At 34.3% G+C, this 23892-nt stretch overlaps 1 protein-coding gene across 2 annotated transcripts in view; it reads left to right on the forward strand.

The window, feature by feature from the left end:
- The window catches only part of LOC118181964 (uncharacterized), a 270816-nt gene that overhangs the window by 194535 nt on the left and 52389 nt on the right, over positions 1 to 23892 (forward strand). For both annotated transcript variants that reach the window (XM_085823611.1, XM_085823604.1), the window contains exons 24-31: positions 33 to 186; positions 6499 to 6612; positions 7293 to 7463; positions 8135 to 8224; positions 8813 to 8974; positions 11093 to 11278; positions 20689 to 20822; positions 21791 to 21917. In XM_085823611.1, the coding sequence (XP_085679737.1) occupies positions 33 to 186; positions 6499 to 6612; positions 7293 to 7463; positions 8135 to 8224; positions 8813 to 8974; positions 11093 to 11278; positions 20689 to 20822; positions 21791 to 21917 (1138 nt within the window). The remainder of the gene's footprint in view (positions 1 to 32; positions 187 to 6498; positions 6613 to 7292; positions 7464 to 8134; positions 8225 to 8812; positions 8975 to 11092; positions 11279 to 20688; positions 20823 to 21790; positions 21918 to 23892) is intronic.

Raw genomic sequence — 23892 nt, forward strand, 5'->3', positions numbered from 1 at the left:
TAAAAACAATCTAATGCTGCTCCTTTTCTCAGGGCAATATTGGGGAACCTGGTCCTGATGGATTTGAAGGACCATCTGGATTCCCAGGAGTACCTGGAGCAAAAGGTGAAAGAGGAAATTTAGGATTTCCTGGATTGGAAGGACGTACAGGAGAGCCAGGATCATTCGGAGAGAAAGGCTTAAAAGGTAAGCAATTCGTAACAAGATCTTCAAAAGAATGACTTTAAGCATTAAACTTTGCAAAATCTTGTACGTTCAGCTAACAAATAAGTCTGCAGTTGAGTTTGCATGTATTTTATCGTTAAATTTCTCTTGAGACATTTGTAATTTTTCATCAGTTACTTTGCATTTAGGCTAGCTTCTAAATATAAAATTATTTTAGTTTTAATCAAATGCTTTGATATTTTTTTATTTATCTGAGTTTATAGATTAATATGATTGTAAGATCCAATTCGTTTATTCTCAAGTGCGATTTTCTGCGATTCGTTTATTCTCAAGGACGATAGTGACAGCAATTTTCTGATACTAACTATTTTACTTTTAAATTTAAATATACAATAAAGTCTATCATGACGACTACTTCATAAAGACAACCATCTCTAAAGTGACTAGCATATTCAAGAATATAAGAAAACACCAAATACTTCTCTAAAAATAAATACCACACTTATTATTCATAGAGGGCTTTTCTCCTTGAAAATAATAATATCCTCGATTTCTGTCCTGCAGTATTGCTGCAGTTTTTATGCTGAAATATATAAAGGAGAAACTTCTAATTATATATATATATATATATGTAATAAATTCAGGAGCAGGAATTTGGATGGCGTATAAGTGTTGATCCATAATGACTAGGAAATTGGAGGCGAAGGCAGATTAAATCTTCAGTTTTATTTTCAGCAACATGTAGTGGCTACACACAAGTCGGCACATTATATGTGCCTGTTCTAAAAGGCTTACATTTTTGATAACTTTGTAGCAGCAGCATACAGCCAGCACTCTCGCCAGGCCAAAGCGTGGAAAGCAAGTGCGTTAGTTTCAAGGTGAAATCTTATTCAGACTGAGTTAGTTTTGGTTCTCAAAACATTTTGATTGGATAGTTAATATTGGTGTAAAATTACTATTGGCTGCTTGAGTTTTAGTTCAATTTACATCACTAGAATTACGTAAGAATCATATGACATAGATTTTTCTCGAAATGACGCAGTGCAAATAGATGTTGCTATTTTTAGAATTTTACGCTGCTAATTTAATCTTTTACATATTCTTTATTTTTTTTACATATATATATGAAATCTGCCCTTCAAAATATACTTTCCTTGGACGCTTGTTTTATGTTTCCCGTGTACACGTATAACAATAAAATACTTATAAACGGGAAAATAAATTAAGCGTTCATGGAAGTTTTAATTGATTCTTTGTGTTATTAAATGTCCTAAATGGATCAAGAAATATAACAGAGTCTAACATATCTGTGCTAAGCTCACTTAAAAAACACTAAAACAGAGCCTTAGCCGTATTATATCTAAAAGGTCCTGATTCTTAATTTCACTAAATGCAGTAATCACTAAATACGACACCTCCATATTGAAGAAATACATTCTTTTATCGGCACAAATCTATATTATCAGTAATTCTGCCGTAGCCATCTTTAGCTTGTCATATGCCTCAAAACGAAATACCCTACCAAAGTTCACCACGGATTCCGTACATACAGTACATTCTGACATTGGACCTGACGAAACATTTTTTTGTTGTTTTTTCCTTTTATTGTCGCATGACTGCCAACTTGTGGAAAATTGAGATCACTCATAAACATTAGTAAATGAATAACTAAACAACATCGCTTCTAGGGTTATAATAGTTTTACGATTGCACAGATCTGCCAACAAATGGAACAGCAGTCGAAAGCGCCAAACATATTGTTGCGTGCGTACGGGTTCGTTATGAAATGAATGCAAAAGTCCGATGAAAAATGAACGAAAAGTTTATTATTATCACAACAAAAATGCTTAAATTTTCTCAAATTATCATGCAGTATTACAATATCTCACAGTAGTTATCTTTTAACTACTCAAATCTCCAATAGAACGTAATTCAAAACAGCTAAAGAAAGCTAATCCGCGAATTCGCTACAATGAACAAGAGCAGTTTTCTAAACAACAAACTAAGCAACAACAACAAACTGAGAGGTTTTCCTCCTTTTATAAGATTTTTAAATCGAGTGCGAGAATTTTCTGGTACTTTCTCGAAATCAAAAAGACATATTTATTTATTTAATATTAAATGCACGTGCTCTTGTATTTTCAATTTTTTGGCTTAGCTTTCTTCTTTTAATATTCGTCACACGCTGCACTGCGCGGGAAATAAAACCATTTAATTTATAATTGAACTAACATTAGCTTTTTAAATACCAAATTCGTAACACTGCCCCCTTCCCAAGGACTGCACGTCCCGGGCAGTAAAATCCCTGGACAGGAAGCTAAACTTTCAACTGTGGCATAAATGCGTTAATAAGCATTACATTACAATAATAAACAGCATGAACAATAAATGCAATAAATAAAACAAATCAAATGCTATCAAATACAAATCAAATACTAAATGCAAATCAAATCAAATACACATTTAAAAACATAAAGGACCATGGTCTGATACTATTTACAATTATTTACATTACGTACTATGGCCATTGTAGTGAGCTAACATGTCGTAATGAACGACTTTAGGTTTAGAGTTCGAAGACTTACGGATCATGACGTCATTCAGTCTCTCCAGGACTGTATATGGACCATCCGAAGGTGACTGTAATTTGGGACAAAGTCCTTTCCGTCGAGTCGGATTCCACAACCACACTTTGTCTCCTTCGTGGAATTGATGTTCAGTAGCTCTTGTGTCGTATCAGGTCTTCACTTTCTCCGTCGCCAAGTTCACTCGCTTTCGTGCGAAACGGGGCATCACTTCAAAACGGGCCTGGACATCTTGGATGTGTTCCTCAGGCGATGAAGGCGCATCCGTATGGCGATCAAACAGGCGGTCACAGGGCAGACGAAGTTCTCGACCGGAGAGCATCTGTGATGGTGAATACCCGGTAGTCTGATGTTTCTCTCCGACCATAGTAGGATTTCGGCAGCTTTTTGAATAGGGTCTTTCACATGAGACGTCAGCGTTTCCAGGCAATGATTCCTTTTGAAGATGGATCGTCATGTCTTCAGATGCTGAGAACAGCTTATTGTTTTTGAAGTCTAAGGAAAAATTATATTTCCTTAGAAAGTCCAATCCGAGTATGCATGGATCTGTAATATTAATATCCGCCACATAAGCCGTGTGATGGTAGGCGGCACTTCCAAACATGATGTTCACGTTTAATTTCCCAGCTATGTCGATCTTATCACCAGACGCAGTCTGAAGGGTAGCACAAGATGGCGTCCAAATAATTTTATCTTTAAACTGTTCAGCTACATTTTCCCTAATGATGGTAACATTAGCTCCTGTGTCAGTGATCATATTGCAAGGAATTCCATCGATATTTCCATTGATGGACAGTCCGTTACTGTTGCCACTCACTCTAGAAATCTTGAGTGCTTTAAAACAAGGTTTTACATTATCTGGGAACCTCCGCTCCTTGATGTGGCCATTAATTTGTTTCCTGCGTCCTTGCTGAGAAATGGTCTCAATTTCCGTACCCTGGGGTGTTCTGCAATTCTTTCGTACGTGGCCTTCAGTTCCATAGTTCCAGCACTTTGGTTTCTTGTCAATCCTTTTCTGTCCCATGGCATTTAATTGTCTATTTAACCCGCCTCTCTTACTTTCCGTGCTTTTGGGTGTTCTGCAGTTCCTTCGTATGTGGCCTTCAACACCGCAATTCCATCACTTTAGGGTTGGTTTCTTCTCACCAATATTCCGTCTCAAGGCATTCACTGGTCTTGTCAAATCATCCATTTTATTATCCGTGCCCTGGGGTGTTCTGCAATGCCGTCGTAGGTGACTTTCAGAACCACATCTCCAACACCTTCGAGCCACTTTGTTCTCACTGCTACTCCGTATCAAAGCGTCGACTTGTCTGGATAAATAATCTAAACGAGCCATCAGTTGATCCACTGGCTCGTGGACTCGCACAGCTCTGGCTGGGTAGCGATCTCTACTAGTTGCTTGCTGGGCTGCCTCGAATTTCATGTCGTACACTAAAGCGCTTTTCAAATCTTTAACATCCGCCATTCGTAGAGCCTTCTGTATTTCGGGATCCCGGATGCCATCGATAAAGTACTGCAGGGACAGGATTTCCCTCGTTTCTCTCGGGCACTCCGTAAAGGCGAGGTGGGACAGCCTTTCAACATCTGTGGCGAGTTCCTGGAGTGATTCGGTGGGCTTTTGTTGACAGGATTTTAATTGAAGCCTGCTGTAGTCTTTTAAACATTTCTCGCCAAAGCGAAGCTCCAAGGCGCCGGACAGAGCTTCGAAATCTAACCTTTTGTTTTCGGAAGAGTCTGAAGGATATCCGCTGCGTCGGCTCTTAAAGAAGCGGCGAGATGACAGGCCTTAGCTTGGGAATCCCATCCATTCGCATCCGCCACGATAGAAAATTGTGTCTTATACACCTGCCAAGAGGTCTTCCCATCGATAGCTTCAGAGAGGGATGAGCAAACATTGGTAAAAATTTAAAACCATCCGAATTGCTCCCTGCCGTCGCTGCGAATTTCTTTAAAGTATCGACTTCTTTCGCAAAGGCTGAAACTCTATCATTAACTTTTTGCTCGGCGGCAGAAACTTGCTCTTCTATATATATGCTCTTTTACACAAGAAACTCTTTCTTCTATTTCTTCTTTTACGGAAGAAATTTTTTCTATAATTTGCCCAACTTTATTTTCAACCACATCTATTCTGCCTTCCATAGCATCGTATTTGATGTTCCAAACAAATACGTATGGCGTTTGTTTTCGTTTGGTTTCTATTATGCAGGCAATTTCTCTTTTCATTTCGTATTCACTTTCTTCAATCTTTACTTGTACGGCTTTTATTTCGTCTTTAAAAGTTAATTGACCAGCTTGAATGGCGTTCATCTCTTCCCTAACGGATTCTTGGCCCAATTTCATCTCTTCCTTAACGGATTTTTGACCAGCATCCATTTTCTCTTTAATTTCTTCTTTAAAAGATGTTTGGCCAGCTTTCATCTTTTCTTGGAACGCAGCAAAAGCAGTAATAAGCTGTCTCAATTGTTCTTCCATCCCTCTTGTCATTGGCATTCAAATCCCACTTCTGAGACCAAAAATTGTTGCGTGCGTACGGGTTCGTTATGAAATGAATGCACAAGTCCGATGAAAAATGAGCAAAAAATTTATTATTATCACAACAAAAATGCTTAAATTTTCTCAAATTATCATGCAGTATTACAATATCTCACAGTAGTTATCTTTTAACTACTCAAATGTCCAATAGAACGTAATTCAAAACAGCTAAAGAAAGCTAATCCGCGAATTCGCTACAATCAACAAGAGCAGTTTTCTAAACAACAACAAACTGAAATCGAAATCGAGTCAATGGCTAGGCGGCAATTAGTAGCCAACCGCTACTTTAACCGTCTCTGTTGGTAAATTGCCCTAAGGCGTTGGTACTTAAGCTTTTAATTAAGGCGATTTACGCCGCGCCAACTAGGCGAAACTTGTCAAATTTTGTGAGATAACAAACTGAGAGGTTTTCCTCCTTTTATAAGATTTTTAAATCGCGTGCGAGAATTTTCTGGTACTTTCTCGAAATCAAAAAGATATATTTATTTATTTAATGTTAAATGCACGTGCTCTTGTATTTTTAATTTTTCGGCTTAGCTTTCTTCTTTTAATATTCGTCACGCGCTGCACTGCACGGGAAATAAAACCATTTATTTTATAATTGAACTAACATTAGCTTTTTAAATACCAAATTAACCGGTATAGTGGTTAGCGTTGCTGACTACCGTGCCGAAGGGTCCGGGTTCGAATCCCGGAGAAGGCATGGATGTTTGTATATGTTTAATAAAAATTTGTAAAAACGTTTGTGGTTAATTTCAATATTAACCCTCACGAATTGGAGGAAACGGCGTTCGCCAAAGTCCTCATCATCTTTCTTCTTGTCTAAAAGGCAAGATTGATACTGATACTGATACTGAAATACCCAAATTCGTAACAATAAAAATTTTGTCTTCAGAAACAATAAAATAATTTATATATTTCTGCAGTTCAGCTTGAAAACTGCCAGTCTGGAAGCTCTAATCAGAATTAGTACCTAGGTTTGGATCAGATAATTTTTTGCAGCGAAAAAAGGCTTATTTATATGTTCTGGATGTAACACATGAAATAGTGTTGCAGTTATGATCTTTTTTTTAATGTAACTTTGCTTTTGCTGGCTATAGTATAATGTTTTTTAGTTTTATGTTTTTTAGAAACCGTAAGCTTGTCTTTTAGTACTAATTATTAATTGATGAATTTATATAACTGACAGAATATTGTTTTCAATACAATGCAGGTTTACCAGGAATACCAGGAGGGTATGGTCTAGACGGACCGAAAGGCGAACCAGGCGATTCTGGTCCTGGAACGAAAGGTGAAACTGGTTTTCCAGGAGAACCCGGATTACCAGGTAATATTTTTTGGTTTGTTATTTTTTGTTGAATTTTTTTAAAAAAACTCTACGTCCATTAAAACTAAAATTTGCAAAGCCAAAAATTAGTAAATAAAACAAAAAGCTATGAAAATCGCTTCCTCTTTTGAAAAACTTTAAGATAACCTCGAACCAACCAATGGCGAAGTGATTATGGAAGTTGAATGCTGACAATTCGATTCCGAGCTCAAATTTTGCAAGTTAATGAAAATGAATTAATTCATTAATTGAATTTTCTGATAATTTCTTAAAATCATTAACTTAATTTAACATTAATCACTAACATTTGATAACAGCTTATTGATAAATGAACTTAAATGAATATCTGAAATTATCCAGCTTTTTAGTACACTTTATTACGGTATATCAATATGAAATTAGAATCTCACTTTCATTTTACGTATATCCTTCGTTACGTGTATTAGTATGATATGAGAATATCACTTTTGATTTTATGTGCAGCCTGGATATTGATTTTAATTTGAGGGTAATATGTTCCACGTAAAGGGCATGGAAAATTATTATAGCTTTTAATACTTTACTACATTTACTTTTTCGAAGTTGGTAGGGGTTCCACGAGAAAAGAATTCTATTCTAAAGGGCACCCTGAGTTCATAAAGTTTAAAAATTACTAACTTAGATATTTACTGGGCTTACAGGCTCCAGAGGAGATAAAGGAGACAGAGGAGTAGCAGGACTTCCCGGACCTCCAGGATTGAAAGGCGAGCGAGGACAGTCTGGTTTACCTGGAAATAGAGGCCGTCCAGGCTTGCAAGGCTTTCCCGGATCCCCTGGAAGGCAAGGGAAAGATGGACTTGATGGAGTTCCAGGTTTGAATTTTAAGTGAAATATCTAAATTTCTTATTATTATGAGCTTTTATAGTAAAATCAATAGCCTTCCTTCGATATATTATTCTCTCATTGATGTTATGAGCATTCAACTGATCTTAAATGCCTATCAAAAGGAATTCAGTGAATTTTTAATGGATTTTATTTAGAAGTTGCTATAAAATAATTATTGTCCTTAAATTTTAAAGTTCTCTACAGATTTTTGTTTAATCTAGTGAATCAACGAATATTTCTAACATAAAATTTTTTGTTAATTTCCGTGACGTATAAAACAAAATTTCATAACAGCCATTAGAATTTATTTCGAGTGATAAAGGTAATTTGCACAAATTTGAAATATTGCAATTGATTTTTTATAGATTATTAAACATTTATTTTTTACAACACTTAAAGTGTAAAATAGCATTTATTGCTAATTGTTTCTAAGAGGCCCAGATAAAATGTCTTTCTAAGTGATTAACGTATGTTGATGTGAATAATGCACTTTAACAAACCTGAAGATAAAAGAAAGATCTTAAATAACATCTGTTTATTCCAAACACCATTTTATCGAAACGATGATTCGAGGAAATGTTAATAATAATACCTATTTTCAGGTTTTGAAAAATTTACGAACAGATATATAGAAAAGATATGTCATTAATCTTTGTAGGAAAGAAAGGAGAAACTGGACAGCAAGGATATCCGGGCCCAGTAGGATTTCCAGGTGTGCCGGGAAAAAGAGGATTACCTGGACTGAAAGGTATATTTCAGAACATACAAAACTTGATTGAAAATAATGTAATTTCTAAATAAAACTTGATTGAAAATGTTGTAATTTCTCGTACATATCACTGAAAGTCAAAATTAATGGTTTGTAGCACATTCAGGTATTGACTCTTTCTATTTTAATGATCTAAATATCTATACAGACATGCCTTAGCTTTAGGAAATATCTTCCAGTAGTCGGATAATTAGGCATATATATTAATAATTACAAAAATAATTTTTTTTTTTTTAATGTAGTAAGTGAAATCATGACAAGCAATGACAGTTTAAATGTATTTTAAAGCACGTAACGTTTACGCGTGTAACAGCGACGCTAAAAATGTCAGTAAATCAGAATCATAAGTATTTTTAAATCTTTCATGTGATATTTTAAATTAAAATTAATTAAATTTTCTATTAAATTAGAATTTTCATTTTATAAATCTTCTCTTAAAAGTAAAATTAGATTGTTAATGCATAATGACCATGTAAACATAAATTATATTTCGTGTAAACATTAATATTATGTACACTTTCTTATCAGTGATGAAAATGATAAAAAATGTATAGTTTTTCATTTCAGGAATTATAGGAGAAGTAGGTAATCGTGGTTTTCCAGGATTTCCAGGAATGCCTGGGCTTCCAGGAGAAAGAGGAGAAACTGCATCGCCAGGTTTTCCAGGGCAAAAAGGAGAGCCAGCTAAGTTTGGCCAGAAAGGAGAGCCTGGAGATGAGGGAATACCAGGTAGCATTTTAATTTAATTTGACATAATTAATACACCACTAAAATTTTAGATAACTTTATCCGTATAGCTCTAGTGTAGAATAGGGTGCCCCTTCGATTAGCGATAAATTTAGGCGATGAAATCTCATTTCTGGTTACCATGATAGTTTTAAGTTTGTTTTAGCTTCCTGATTTTTTTTCAATGAAAATAGATTCATATGTACATGGACAAAGTTAAGGCAGTGCGCAATGCCTAGTCTGTGCAATTTTTTTTTTTTTTTTTTTTTGAAAATAAATAGATGGACACAGAGTTTGTGCAATTCTTTGACTTCTTATTTTGGTTTTGTGTAGCGGCCATCTTGAAATATCGCCTTCCTGGCGCCGATCTTGTCGTCAAAAAAGAATCGCTAAGAAACCAAAGGCACCCAATTGTAAGCTTTTACCATCCATTGCCATCATATTTCACTGTTTGTGAATGGCTGAAGCTTTGTAAGGAATTTCTTCTTCCTTACCGCGGGCTTCGTAGTGGAATTGGAAACATGTCCAGAGGGCAGTCGGAAAGTCGAATGTGGAGGCGCAGCTGATTTCTCACAATTCCTGCACATTTTTTAAACGACTGTACAAGTGCGGACTGAACTAACATAATATTCCAACAATAATTCTTCGCCACCTATATTTGGTAAGTGGATCATCTCCTCCCCAGTCGCCTTTTAAAAATAATAGAAAATGTAAGTAACTTTCTCCTTTCCTAGCACATTCGTCTAGGATTATGGAGGTCCGGAGTTTAAAGGCATTGCTGATTTTCCTATTTCTTGCTTCGATATACCTAAAAAAACTCCACCGCGCATGCGTACTCCACGCAAATGCAGGAAATACGACAGCTAAGAAGACGATGGATGCTTATTAGCGTTTCCAAACGACATTAAATTTGTATCCGAATAACAAATAATGTTCGTTGCAGTTTTTAAAAAGAAGATACTTTTTCGCCTGCATAGTCAGAAAAAAGAGAACTGTAAATAGAACGATTGTCTAAACAAAAGTCTGGTTACCACAGAACGAAATTTTAAGGTTTTTTTCAGGCTTGTGGTAGCAGACAGGATAAATTCATACTTGTGTAGGGTTTATATTTATTTTAACTAACATTTATTTTAAGCTATCTTTCCTGTCAAGCCTTTACTTTCCCCTAGAATTGCCAATGCTAGAGTATGTAAATTTTAGTAGAGCGCGCAGTATATTTAAATTTCGCAGAAGTAAGTTGAGTTTAAATAGAAGGAAAACGAGATTGTAGGTCTGCTTTTTGAATCGCGAACGTGAAGGTTGCTAGGTAGAAATTTAAGAATCGCCCGTTTCGGCCTGTGTGCCCATCTCGGCAGTTTTTGCTGAATCCTTCAACTGCTTAATCAGTAAGCTCGCTGAATCTCAGCTGTATTTTAGAACGCGGTTAGGTTAGTTAAGATTTCAGAGCCTCCTCGTGGATAGTGATCTAGTTATTTATTCATCTAGTCATTCTTTTTTAGTTTCACATTTCTGTTTCAGTTAAACCGCCGGGTCGGCGTAGTTTGTGAGCGTTAAGTGAACACAGCTGTTATTTTTAAAGTGGAATAAAAAGGGCTTTAAACCCTTCTCACGTGTTTGTGTAAATTTACATTTCGTAGCAGTCACTACCACAGTTGCTGACAAGTTGGGGCCACACCATACTACACTTGAATAAATAACATAACTAAACTTTTAATCACCCAGGGAGAATTATTTAACACTTCAAATGTACAGTTTTTAAATATTTTTGTACATTAAGCATAGCGACAGAATTTTGCCATTTTCAGCCTTAAACTTTTGGCGGGAGCCTTTGTGCTAAGCGTTATATACTAATAGTGAAACTCCTCGGATAAAAGACGGTAGAGGTTTAAATTTTTTAAAAAAGAGAAAGAGACATAATTTTAAAAAGGTAGCTATTACTTTATTACTTATAAACGAATGTAATAAAGTAATAGCTACTTTTTAAAAATTATATATTATTATTTATTATTAAAAAAACAAAAACTATTACAAACAAATAAAAAAAATCTGTATTAGAAAGAAATAAAAAAAAGCTAATAGTTTCATCAGCATCTTTATAGAGTCTAAATATATTTCTTGTAGGTGCTAAAGGATTGCCAGGACTAAGAGGAACTCCAGGATTTCCTGGTAGAAAAGGACCGCCTGGTAAACCTGGTTTAGTGTACCCTGGTCCTCCAGCTCCTAAAGGTGAAAGAGGGTTACCTGGATATCCAGGCCCACAAGGACCACCTGGAGTTAAAGGAATGATGGGAGTACCTGGTGTGCCAGGTAAGCACTGAAATAGATTAGAAGCTCGTAGTACATAATGACATTTATTTCTATTTTAACATCGTAGAGTAAATGAACATTGTATTCTAGGGTAAGTTAACATGCAATATGCATGAGAGGTGACTATTTTTTTAATGTATGATTTTGAGATTTTCACATTTCAAAGAACTACTATATAAATTTTCATTTATATTTTCAGTCTTGAATGCAACTAAATTGCGTCAGTCTGCAACAATGGCATCTCAGTTTATATGTTTAAAGTAAATCTGTGGCTCCATATTTTACCAGAACTACAATTATCTGGATTTTAAATATCCGACATGCGTGTTCTTTATTTAAGCGTAGTAAAATTAAAATTAAGTCTAAAATGTTTAAAAATGAAATTGGGAGAAATAGAGCGAGATCAGAGTGATCATGTTTCTTTCAAATCTAAATTATAAATAATTCAACTCCACTGATTAGAAATAATTACAGCAATACAGTGTAGGTATAGCTGTCCTGATCGGTATAACGGTTAGCGTTGCTAACTGCCAAAGGCGTGGCGAATCCAAGGTCATCTCGTGTTGTTTGGTGGTAGGGGTGGGAGATTCGTGGAACCGTCCCCTGGGAATTCTCTGTTAAAGGTGGGACGGAGATGAGCAAAGTCGTAATGTCACTTATCTATGAAATTACAAAGACCAGTGTTAACGCTAGGCGCTATTTGGCGCTTCTTGCCACGATAAAAATTGTGGACTGAAGTTACTGTCACACAAGTAAGATAAGTCACAACAGCATATATTACGGGAGTGAAAGCTATCGTGATGATTGTCTCTAAAAGTGGACAGTATTTCAGCGTAAATCAGCACGAGTATTAAAAGTCATCGGTAATCATATTCTCTAAAGCTAGCAACTTCACCGCACCGAAGTCGTTTAGAACTATAAAGTGAGTTGTTGAGTGGTTTCAGTGTAAAATGTGAGCGAGTGAAACCCAGTTAAAAGTGTTGATTGATTGAAATAATACGAATTATGTTTCAAACTTTTTTTAAACTGCCAAAATTGTCCCTCACCGGCTCTCGTTGATCATTTTACCCTAACTGCCATAAAACTCCCGCGGGTTTTCTTTCTGAAGATCGTATTATTTTACTTTAAAAGTCCCCGTTTTCCTAGAACTTAAAGGAACTGGTGGGAGTTACCAATGCTTGCTCACACGTGTTTGTGTAACGTATAGTTTGTGTAACGAACCTGTACCTGCAATTCGTAATAAAACAAATAGGTAATTGCTTAGTCACCATTTTCGCCTAAGTACAGATTAAAAAAAAATATTTCAGAAAGCTGATATCTGCTATTCTAGACAATGAAGTAAAAACTAAACTAATCGAACAACTCCAGACCTGTAAAATACATTCACGAGCACGTACATTTTCATGAGAGGAAAATGCTGCTTCATTTTAAGTTTGGTGCTGGATTCATTTCAAGAATTTATCTGGAAAGCAACAAATTTTTCCTAACATTACTTTAAATATTATGTAATAAATTAATCAGAACTATAACATACATTTCACATTCTTTTCCACTTATTAACAGATGAAAATGAGAAAAACAAATTTTGATGATTAGAAGAATTCAGCCTACGTTAGGTGTTAAATTAGAACATGCAGTCATTTCGAGAGACAGATGCAGTTCTTAGTCTTCATTCAAGAGACAATTATTTTACTCAAGAGGAATGGTTCAATGATTCTAATTAACGCCTATTGAGCAAAATAAAGGAAAACAGTTTACATCATTATGCGTTTGTAAACACTCTTAGACAGTGAGAAACTTGAATTAAAAATTATGTTTTTTTTTTTTTTTTTTTTAAATTCTTTCGGTTGTAATTATTTTAAATCTGACCTGGGCTTTTATATAAAATATTCATCCAAAATTAACGCTAAAATTTTTGACTTTTAGCCATTTGTTATTGGCATATATTATCAATCAAAACTTGTTACTAACAATGCAGTGGACTTACATTTTTACAAGTCTCTAATTTTAAAACTACATGCTTCATAAACTATTTGTTGTTTCCATAAAGCTTTTTCAATGACACTTTCATTTTGCTAATATTTAAGTTTACGAACTTTTCTCAATCCGCACGTGCTCGCATAACTAGCATCCACTGTGTTAATAATTAAATTAAAATGATAGACAGAAATTAATTAGAGCATAAGAAATAGTGCAAAAAGAAATATATATTATGCTGCATCGGATAAGAAATATGCAGACGATTCTACCCTATTCGTATAATAAAGAAACTTCCGGGGTTTATGTAAATATTTGAACTTTTGTCATCTTCTTTGAAAGCCTTCCAAGAATAAAAGAAAGATTTTGTGTACCCTGCAAATGCTATTTAAATTATCTTTGATTCTCCGGAAATCAGAAAGTCTAACACCCGTACTCCTTGCTTTAGATACTAGTAAATTGCAATCAAAAAAGAGAATTCTAACAATTTTTAACAAAGCCGAGTTTAACGTACAAAGCTATATTTGTAAGGATATGTTTAATTTATTTATTACTAACCGAGTTTAACGTACAAAGCTATATTTGTAAGGATATGTTTAATTAATTTATTTATTTATTACTAGCCGATTTTCGCAATTTTTCGCTTCAAGCTGAAATGATTTTTAAACAAATCTGAAAGTTTCAGATTTTAACGGTCGTCCAAAAGGATTTGTTAAGGTTTTTTATGCTTTCACTGAAATCGCAGTTTGCTGTTGCATTCATTTCTGATAACTCATTTTTTTTTTTTTTTGTGTTTTTTTAGACCAAAAAAAAAAGCATCTTTTTGTAGCATTATTAATAAGCATCCTTTTTTTCGCAACTACGCCATGTACCATTCGACAGCAAAATCACAAAAATTCTGAAAGCAGCATGCACATGTTTCCTCGGTACAGTGAAGTGTTGGGAAAAATTTTTTTTTTTTTTTTTTAATTTTTTGTCTGTTCCCAGTTTATCATATCAAGACTCCGTTTTCTTAGTAAGATTACAATTTTTTTGGCCTTTTTATTATTATAATGTTTTGTGTGTCACCTTTGTTTATTAAATGTCACGTTCTTCGCATTTGCGTCACATAAAATTCATATACACAACAGCAAATACAGCAATCACACAACAGCAGAATCGCAAAATATTCAAAAACAGCACATGTTTAAATTTCCGGTACATAGCATCGACCGTTGGAGATAAAAGTGTTTTATTTCGAACAGTGTTACCACAGCTTGCTTTCAAGTCGTTGTGCCTGTTAATCCAAAATTCATTAAAGTTTTAGAAATTAGGAAATAAACAAAAAATATATATATAATGTCATTCTGTGAAAGTACTGAATATTTTAATGAGATAGATGATGAATTAAATGCCTTTTTGTTATTTAAACCAAGCGATTCAGAATTTAAAAACGAACATTCTTAAGAACTGCATGTATTACTTTCAAATAACTTGATTTGGTAATCCATAAAAGAAAAATTCAATTTGAAAGATAAATATCTTAAATTTTGCCCAATGGCAACAGCGAATGAAAAGTGAAACGGCGCATTTATTCCATGTAAAATCACGTTTCGAGACTAATAACCCTTTTGGGCTAACAAAGGCATTCATTGATCCACCTTCTGTAAAAGTTAAACTAAAAAGCTTTAATTTTTATTGCATTTTAAAGCTTAAAAGTAAGTTTCAGAACAATTTAATAAAGACAATGATGGTGATGTTTAAAGCAAGCAAGCAAAATTTAAATAATAAATAAATAAAAGAATAAAAGGGAGCAGTTATAAATGTAATAATAAATAAATTGTCAAAACCCAATCACTGCGAATTATTTATTAATAAAAGTAATTACTATTTAGAGTTAAAAGTTTAGAATTATGTAGAGAAAACCAATGCACTTCTAGCAGTTACATTACTTTCTAATGTAGAATAATATCAAAACCAGCATTGCATCAGTGATTATTCGTTCGAATAATTAACTAATCATTTGGTACTAATTTAGAAGTCAAACAACAAAAATCAGCGTTATATTTTCAAATTTTCACAGGACTAGTTTCGATGGTTTTACCAAACCATCATCCTCAGCTGCAAAAGCACAAATGACCGAGATAAGATATAGTAATTAGATGAGACAAGATAAGAAAGAGCGGGCAAGCTACTGTGGGTGCTGCTAGTCTAGCTACTGGCACCATCTGTTGATGAAACAGAACTAAAACATAATTTCAAAGGCTGAAGGCAAAGATGGATTGGAATTAGGGTCATTAAGAATGCTGGGCAACAGAAGACTTCTGTAAGAATCCTGTGAAAGTTTGAATATATAACGCTGATATTTGTTGTTTTGACTTCTAAATTAGTGTTGCCCAGCATTGCTGGTCCGAAAATCACCCTTTCAATTTTTCTGCAGATAAAATTAATCAAAAAACTTCTTCCATTGGTGAACTGGATTTTCTAGACACATTTCACATTAAAAAAAATCTTTCTGTTCTAGTTAACGACCCTAATTCCAATCCATCTTTGCCTTCAGCCTTTAAAGAAATTATGATTTAGTTCTAGTTTCATCAACAGATGGCGCCAGTAGCTTGACTCTTGTCCGTTCTGTCTTATCTTATCTCGTTCATTTGCGCTTTTGCAGCTGAGGCTGATAGTTCGGTAAAACCATCGAAACTAGTCCTGTGAAAATTTGAAAATATAACGCTGGACTTTGTTGTTTGACTTCTAAATCAGTACTTGTTTGACATGTAGTTGTATCATAATCATTTGATCTTTAATATTCGCTCATAAAGCAACATTAGAATTCTTTTATCAAATAACGCAACTAAACCGTCATTCAGAAATTTTGCTTCTTCGCGCGCTTGGCTCAGTAAAAGTAGGCCGGCTAGTGCAGTTGCTCTCTAATTTTGATTCTGATCTACTTATAGTGTTACCTTCGGGTATCTGTGGACACCTGTGGCGCATTATGCACAGCAATGTCATCTGCACTGTAAACTAGAAAAGTCTTAAGTCCTTTGTACTATATTTTACAGTTCTTCCTCTAGGCCGCTCTAGATAATGGTGGACGTGGTGCTGTACTGATTAACCATTATGGTAAAGGGACTGTGTCCACGTCCTCCGTCGCTTGTCGCTTGTGGAAATATGTCCTTTTATAGGACATATAGCCTTGATGACAACCTAGCCTTGATGACAACCTCAGCGATTATGCCGATTTGGAAGTGTCTATGAAGTATCAGCCTCTCGACCCTCAAGACGTAATGAACTTCTGAACAAATAACATATAATATAAATCAAAAATGTTATTCATTTTTGTGAATAAAAACTTGAAGGTATGCATTATATACCTGTAACGTAGCGAATACTTGAAACGTAGCAAATAATATGCGAAGTTCTCAGGTATAAAAATGTGTAGTGCTTTTAATAACGGTTAAATCAATCTCTCTATCATCATTTAGTATACAAGTAGTGTAGTTAGTATTAGTTTAGCCACTAACTGTAGTATTTCTATTAAATTTATCATATGATTTTGATCAGTATGATGAAATGATGAAAACAAACTATTCACAAACCAGCGTGGCATGTTTACTATCTTTATGGAAAAATTCTAAAGAACACTAATCAAAATAATGCCACTAAGGAATTAAGAAATGAAAAAAAAAAATTACGAATCATAGCAGTATCAAAAGCGCAAAAAAGTGAATAAATAAATCAATGACAAATCAAAGCAACACCTTTAAAAATATAAAATGATAATATCGCAAATCAAAACAACAACTGGACAAAACAACAGGAACGAAAATGGCAAAATCACAATTCAAAATAATGCTACAAAGGAAAAAAAAATCACAACTCAAAATAACATCTCAAATCAGCAAAAACTTGGTGGGGGAGAACATAAACATCTCAAACAAACAAAGGGTACAGATTAATCAGAAATCAAAGTAACAATATAATTTTAACAAATCAAAACAACGCTAGGAAAAATAAATTCAAAAATAAATCACACTAGGCTCTTCACGACAACTCATTGTGGGACGAAACTCATATGATTTACCTTCAGAAAAAAAGGCCAGTCTTGCACAATGGAAAAGATAAGGGGAAACGGGAAGATGCGCCAAGTGATTCAGAAGTAACTGAAAAAGTAAAAATTAAATAAGTTGAAAGTTAATGACAGCACCACGATGCGGTTTTCACGGAAATGCACACAGCTACATGGGATATTTTTTAATAATGAAATATTTTTTAATGTTAGTATACTTAAATTCTCCCCCCCCTAGATAATTGGGGGTTCATTTGTAGCAGAAGTTCTTACTGTGGCGAGTAAATTTCGAAACGCAGTTAAAATTAAAAACTTTCAGCGTGACGGTCGTCATTCAGGAAAATATCCATCACGCGTGATTCTGAACAGAATCGAAAAAGGTTCAGCTGTAATTCCTATTGCATGACGGTGAATAACTTCTCTTAATATAGAAATTAACTTCGGCCGACATCTGCACACATGTGACTTCAAATAATTCCATAATCAAAAGTCACAGCGTGTAAGGTCTGGATACCTTGGTTGTCATTCTGGCGAGAAGAGCGACTAATGCCACGATTGTCGATTGCTGCAAGTGCTGAGTAGGACCTGTGCATAGGCTCTCCATCCTGCACTAGCCTCTGTTGCAAGGAGAGAATGCTGCTGTCTTTTAAAAGCACTCCATAGTGTTAGGCAGTGATAGAAACAGCCACCCTGAACGGCATAGTGGCTAAAGACTCCCGCTGCCGTACCTATTTGCCCGAGTTCGAATCTCAGAGGAGACGTGAATATTTGTTAGTGTCTGTGCGGCATGGGGGCACTCAAGATACTGGCGAGTCAAAAGCTTTCTCAAGTAGTTTGATGTTTGTAAAAGAAGGATATGAGAACCTCGGAACGTCTGCCAGGGTGCTTTCTATGAAAACTGGGGCAGAACTCCACAGTTCGTACAGAACTATGCGACGAATGGTGAAATTCTGATGTCCTGCCCATTTGACTCCATAAATGTCTCACCAAAAATTATAAAACTTAATATCTAGGCATAATTTGAGTCGTAGAACCGAAATATGGGAAAAAAATTGCTATGTTATTTCAGAAAATATCCGATTTTCTGTCCCCCAAAAAAAAAAAAAAAAAAAAAAAAAAAAAAAAAAAAAAAAAACCCATGTTAGAGCAATGCAATATATAAATCTAACATATATCCTAAGTGGCGCTTTCGAGACATGGAAATTTCGTCAATCGGTTTAGTAGAACGGGAGATATAGAACTATCCCCCCTTGTACATGTTGGATTTTGTAAGGCTGCACCTTAAAGATGATCCTGACTGATAGTCACACAACGCTATAAATATCCCAGGTCTCCGAAACTGCCACAGCCACCTGTCAGCCAAAATTGTAACTATTATGGGAATAAAATATTTGATTATTAAAAAGACAATCTTGTTTTTCTGAGCATTTCTGTGAACTCGCATCATACGAGTATAAAACTCGCATATACAGGGAGAGTTGGCAAATAATGCTTTCTGCCAATTTAATGTTTGCTGGGTGTCTTAAGTCATTCGCATTCTCTTTTTTGAATTGGAATATCAAATTATAGCTTAGCATAATTTCTATAAAACTGGATCTCTATTTAATGTTTAAAACATACTGTTTTCTTTAAAACGTGTAGCATCATCAGGGTAATAAATTTATTGTAGTGCGAATTTCTGCGATTAATTTCGCGATTTTGGCGTTCTGATCGCTTTAGAGCTATTATCTATATTTTTAGAATTATTGTGAATTATTGAATTTTTATTTTTTTCTTTACGTTTCGGTTATTCTGCACACAGATTAACGAAAATATGTTAAATTAAATGCCTTAATAACCTGTCGAATAGAAAATGATGGTAAAGGTATATAAGCAGTAAAATAGCCGACAAATTTTCTTCATCTCATTGTATGGCAACCCCAAACGCTCTACAGGGTGTACCCTAAATGTTGCGACAAACTTCTAGGGGAGGTAAGGCACATCATAAGGGTTAAGAATTACATAGGAACCAATGCCCAGAAACGTCACTTACGCCGCCAAGGGGGTGCTGTACAGGAGATTGCTAGTGGAAAGTGAGGATCACAGATGCTACATACAACTTTGGTGAGGATTGCCTCATCCGAGCAGTTGGCACCCTACGAAGAGCACGGAATGATATACGAACGGAGAGCTTGTGAACACGTGGTTCCAACATGATGGAGCGTCTGCTCACTTTGGACTGGAATGTTCGTAGCTATTTGAACAGATCATTACCGCATCGATGGATTCGGCGTGGTGTACCAGTTCCAAGCTGTGGACCGGCTCCAGGACATTCAAGCTGTCGAAACACCATTTGTAATTCATGTCCAATATTAATCACTCTCTTGTTTTCTTTCCCATCTTCTACCTCTGCTACCACTTACCGCTGATATTTCCGGGTATCGGTTCCTATGCAATATTTAATCCTTATGATGTGCCCTACCTCCCCTAGAAGTTTGTCGCAACATTTATGGTACATCCTGCATATTGTGCGTTCAGAAAAAGGTTAATATTATGGAGATGTACGAAAAGCTTATAAATGTAAATTTCAATTAGAATTGTATAATATAAAAATTTATTTAGTTACATACTTTTTTTTTTTTTTTTTGTATACGTGACCCCACACGAATGTTAATGAAGTGGTAACATAATTTCTCAACTGGGAAATCTTTCGAAAAACTGTTAAAAGTAAAATCCCATCTGAGAAAGTTTCCCTATTTATCCCACTACTGTCTCTTCAATTAAAATTTTAAAATGTGTAGAAAAATTAAATTCAAAAATTAATAATCACTTATGAATACAATGTAGATAGACTGAGCTGTAGAAAATTAAATTGGGTAACTACATCCTTAATTCAAAAACAAACAATTCGCACAAAATCGGACAAATACAAACTGAAACAGAATGTATTTGTTGTAAACTTTGGCAGACTATTTACAAAATAAGTTAGCCATTGGGTTTGTGAAGAAAGAATTCAAAAGATAACTTCCCGAGAAAGTTCTAAAACACTATAATATTGTCATTGATTTATTTTTTAATGCGATATTGTTTGGCTCTTCTGTCTTAAGGTTCTGCAGGTAATTTATTTGTATTAGCAATCCATTCACTTGGAATGGGAGAAGAAAACATGGTTTAAATCCTCGAAATGCTACCTTCTATTTATTACGTCAAAGTTAACTGGAAATTTTTTTCACCTTTTCTCTATTTAATGTTCATTTTATTGTAATTATTGTATTTCATTTTTAATTCTTTTATCTGTAACCATCGTTTTTAAGTAATTATTAAAATATTTATATAAATAAATTAGAAGTGAACAGCAAAAGGTGCTTTTTGAATCTTTATTAATACTAATGTTTTGCTTTATATTTAGGGCTTCCTGGGGATAAAGGTGATTCGGGTTTTCCTGGACGTCCAGGTCCAGCTGGACCACCAGGACTTGCAGGTTTTCCTGGTGCGAAAGGAGAAAAGGGTTCTGTAGGACCATACGGACCGCCGGGCGCTAAGGTAATATATGATGTTTACTTTCTTGTGATGTGAAAAATAATGAAAATGTTTGCAAAAATATCTATAAAACGTATTCAATTATCATTTGATTTATTTTTTACACCGATTGCTTAACAATCATCATATGATGCCCTCGAAACTACGAAAGAACTTTGATGCTGTTGAAAGTTTCCTACAAGAACATTTCCTTACTCAGAATCATTTAAAAAATTAAGTGCTGTGTTTTCAGGCTCATTAAAAACCGAATGTGTAAAATCGCTGAGCAGCGGTACTTCCTAACCCGATGAATAGACTGAACGGTATTTTCGTAGTTTTCCTCTAATATGAAATGAAACAATTTCCTACAGAAAGTCGCCTACCATTGGCTAAATGGATAAAATAGCTGAAAACAAGTTCAATTCTTTCAAGTTTCGGTAAATGAGCTGGCTACGGGGATGTTTTGGTGGTTATCTGCATTTGTAACGTGAATACGAGAAAGTCTTGAAGAACACTTTGCAAAGGCATCCCTTGAACGTAACCCCAGTGGGCTTCGCCATGAATTCCTAATCACTTCCTTGCAGTGTATACTTCTGAGTGGTAGAATAAATTTCCATTTCTGAAAGTTTACAGCATTTCAGCGTTTCGTTAAATAAGGACTATCAGAATGTATTAAGACCTGCAGTGAAGGAACTAAATCGAATGGTCAGCTGGCCAAGTGTCATCTTTGTCATCATGATACTTTTAAAACTGTTAATGATATTCGTCGCAAAATTCCGTAATGTTTACTATTGCACTGATCTTTCATGTAATTTTCTAGTTATCGTGTTTTCATGGTCAGCAATACGAACTTTAATAAATATTTATTAAATTAATAAAATTCCTATTCCTTTTAAATTAATCTTTAAGAATCTTATAAAATTAATAAAATTGCTATTCCTTGTAAATTAATTTTTAAGAAGGTAACCATGATCTTTTAACTCATATTTCAGGGTGACAGAGGCCCGCAAGGATTCATTGGACTGCCTGGTACAAAAGGTGACATTGGCTTCAGGGGATTGCGAGGTATTTCAGGACTTCAGGGGGTCAAAGGATTAAGAGGAGAGCTTGGACCTAAAGGCAAGTAAAATAATATGAAATGTATTAAAAATAAAAATTTAATAAATTATAATATTTTATCTATAACTCATATTTATTTTAGAATTAAAAAACAACATTTCATACACTTCAGGAAAGCATCGCCCGCCATCTTTATTTGCGAAGAAACAGAACTGCACTAATTTTTTTCATACCTTAATATGACTAACACCTCTCTCAGTTAATCTAATTATTCATGTACATTTACTAAAATAATGTAAGCTTTTAAAATTTCCCCCGGAACTTTTATAATTCAAATTAAAAATTTCAGTTTTTGCCAACTAGGGGGACTTAAAATCCGTTAGTGCAGAAATCTTCTCGAGGGTTTGGTACAGGAAAGAGAAATATGAGAACCATCAAATTCTTTTCTTCAGGATGTTCTCCATCTAAGTCTGGAAGGAGTTAGACAACTTCGTATTATCTTTACTAGTGCTTATGATCTTTAAACAATAGTAGGTGCATTTGTTTCTACTTACAGTTGTTTGGGAAACCTATTTATACTAGGTTATTAAAATAACAACAAAGAAGAAGTTACATTTAAAGTGAAATGCTATAATTATTGTATCTGTAAATATGAATGTTGCCGAAAAATCATCGAAATGAGTTTGTGAAATGTAGTATTTGTCAGTTAACGTAAATAACGTGCTAACATATCGCTTGAGAATATGTGAGGAAATTAAATGACATACATTATATAGGCCTGTTAAACTAAAAATGAGACACCTTTTCAGATCTTTTGTTGTATTTTGTTTTATTCCAATGTGATATGTATCATTTGGGTGTACTCCAACTGCGCTAATGAAAATCCCCCCCCGAGTCGAGTTATAGTCCAACTGCGCCAATCAAAATTTCTTCCCCCCCCCTGCTGCCTACAGGGTTACAATTTAACTTTTCGAAGCCAATTGTAGCCAAGAGGAAAATAAAAATAAATAAATAGAATTATATATCACAAGAACAAGTAAAAAATATCTAACAAGCAGGCTAATTACTTGAATAACAGTAATAAACATACATATTAGCATTACAAACATCTTTTATTTATTATAATAATATCATAAATTAAATAATTATAAAGCATACCACTTATATTTTTAATAAATTACATCAATAATAGTCAAGATGTCTGAACTAGACTGGAAAATTTAATAGAGTGCAAAAAATTATTCCATATCAAAGTGTGTTAAAGTTTGCTAGAAATATTTTTCGTTAATTAAAGCAATCATGTAAATGTTTGCAGAAATTAATAGTTAAATTTTAAAAAAAGCTTAGCATGAAATCTATTATAACAACATTACTATGCGTTTGGATCACTGACGTATAAAGTGTAAATAAATTAAATTATTATGCTAAGAAGTTTTTCTAAAATTTATCTAGAAGAAAAAAATTAGATAAACAGTACTGCAAATTAATATAATCAATCAGGCCTCTCAATAAATAAAAGCTTATTTTTTTAACCAAAAACTAAAAATTAGGATGCAAAAGTTTGTGTAATATACTTTGAAATATCTGAACATATAATTAATTAGAAATGTATAATTAAATTAATAATAAGCTAATTAACAGTAACATTAAGCTTAATTTCATTCAATCTAAAACAAGCAATCGATGAGGAGCTCAGCATAACTGAAAAAACTCATAAAGCTAAGCGCTACAGTGTGAAAGAAAATTCTGGAATAAACATGCTAAGAAAATTAGATGGAGAAATAATCCTTAATTTATTGATATCCATATAAACTCTATGCTTTTGGAAAAATGTTCCATATAATTTGCACCGAGGTATCAATCACCGAAACTGAGTTAATTTCTTTCCTTATTTTTATTTATTAGAGGGATTTCTAAAAAGATATGCTAAGGTAAAGGTGAAAATTTTTGCAATATTCTTAAAGAATAAATTAAAAAAGTATTTTTACTTCATGAACTGAAATTTGTACGCTACATTTTTATACAGTAAATAAGT

This window comes from Stegodyphus dumicola, chromosome 1, assembly GCF_044657685.1.
Source record: "Stegodyphus dumicola isolate Sdum_Otavi_A_Nest chromosome 1, ASM4465768v1".
In the NCBI taxonomy this organism is placed as follows: Eukaryota; Metazoa; Arthropoda; class Arachnida; order Araneae; family Eresidae; genus Stegodyphus; species Stegodyphus dumicola.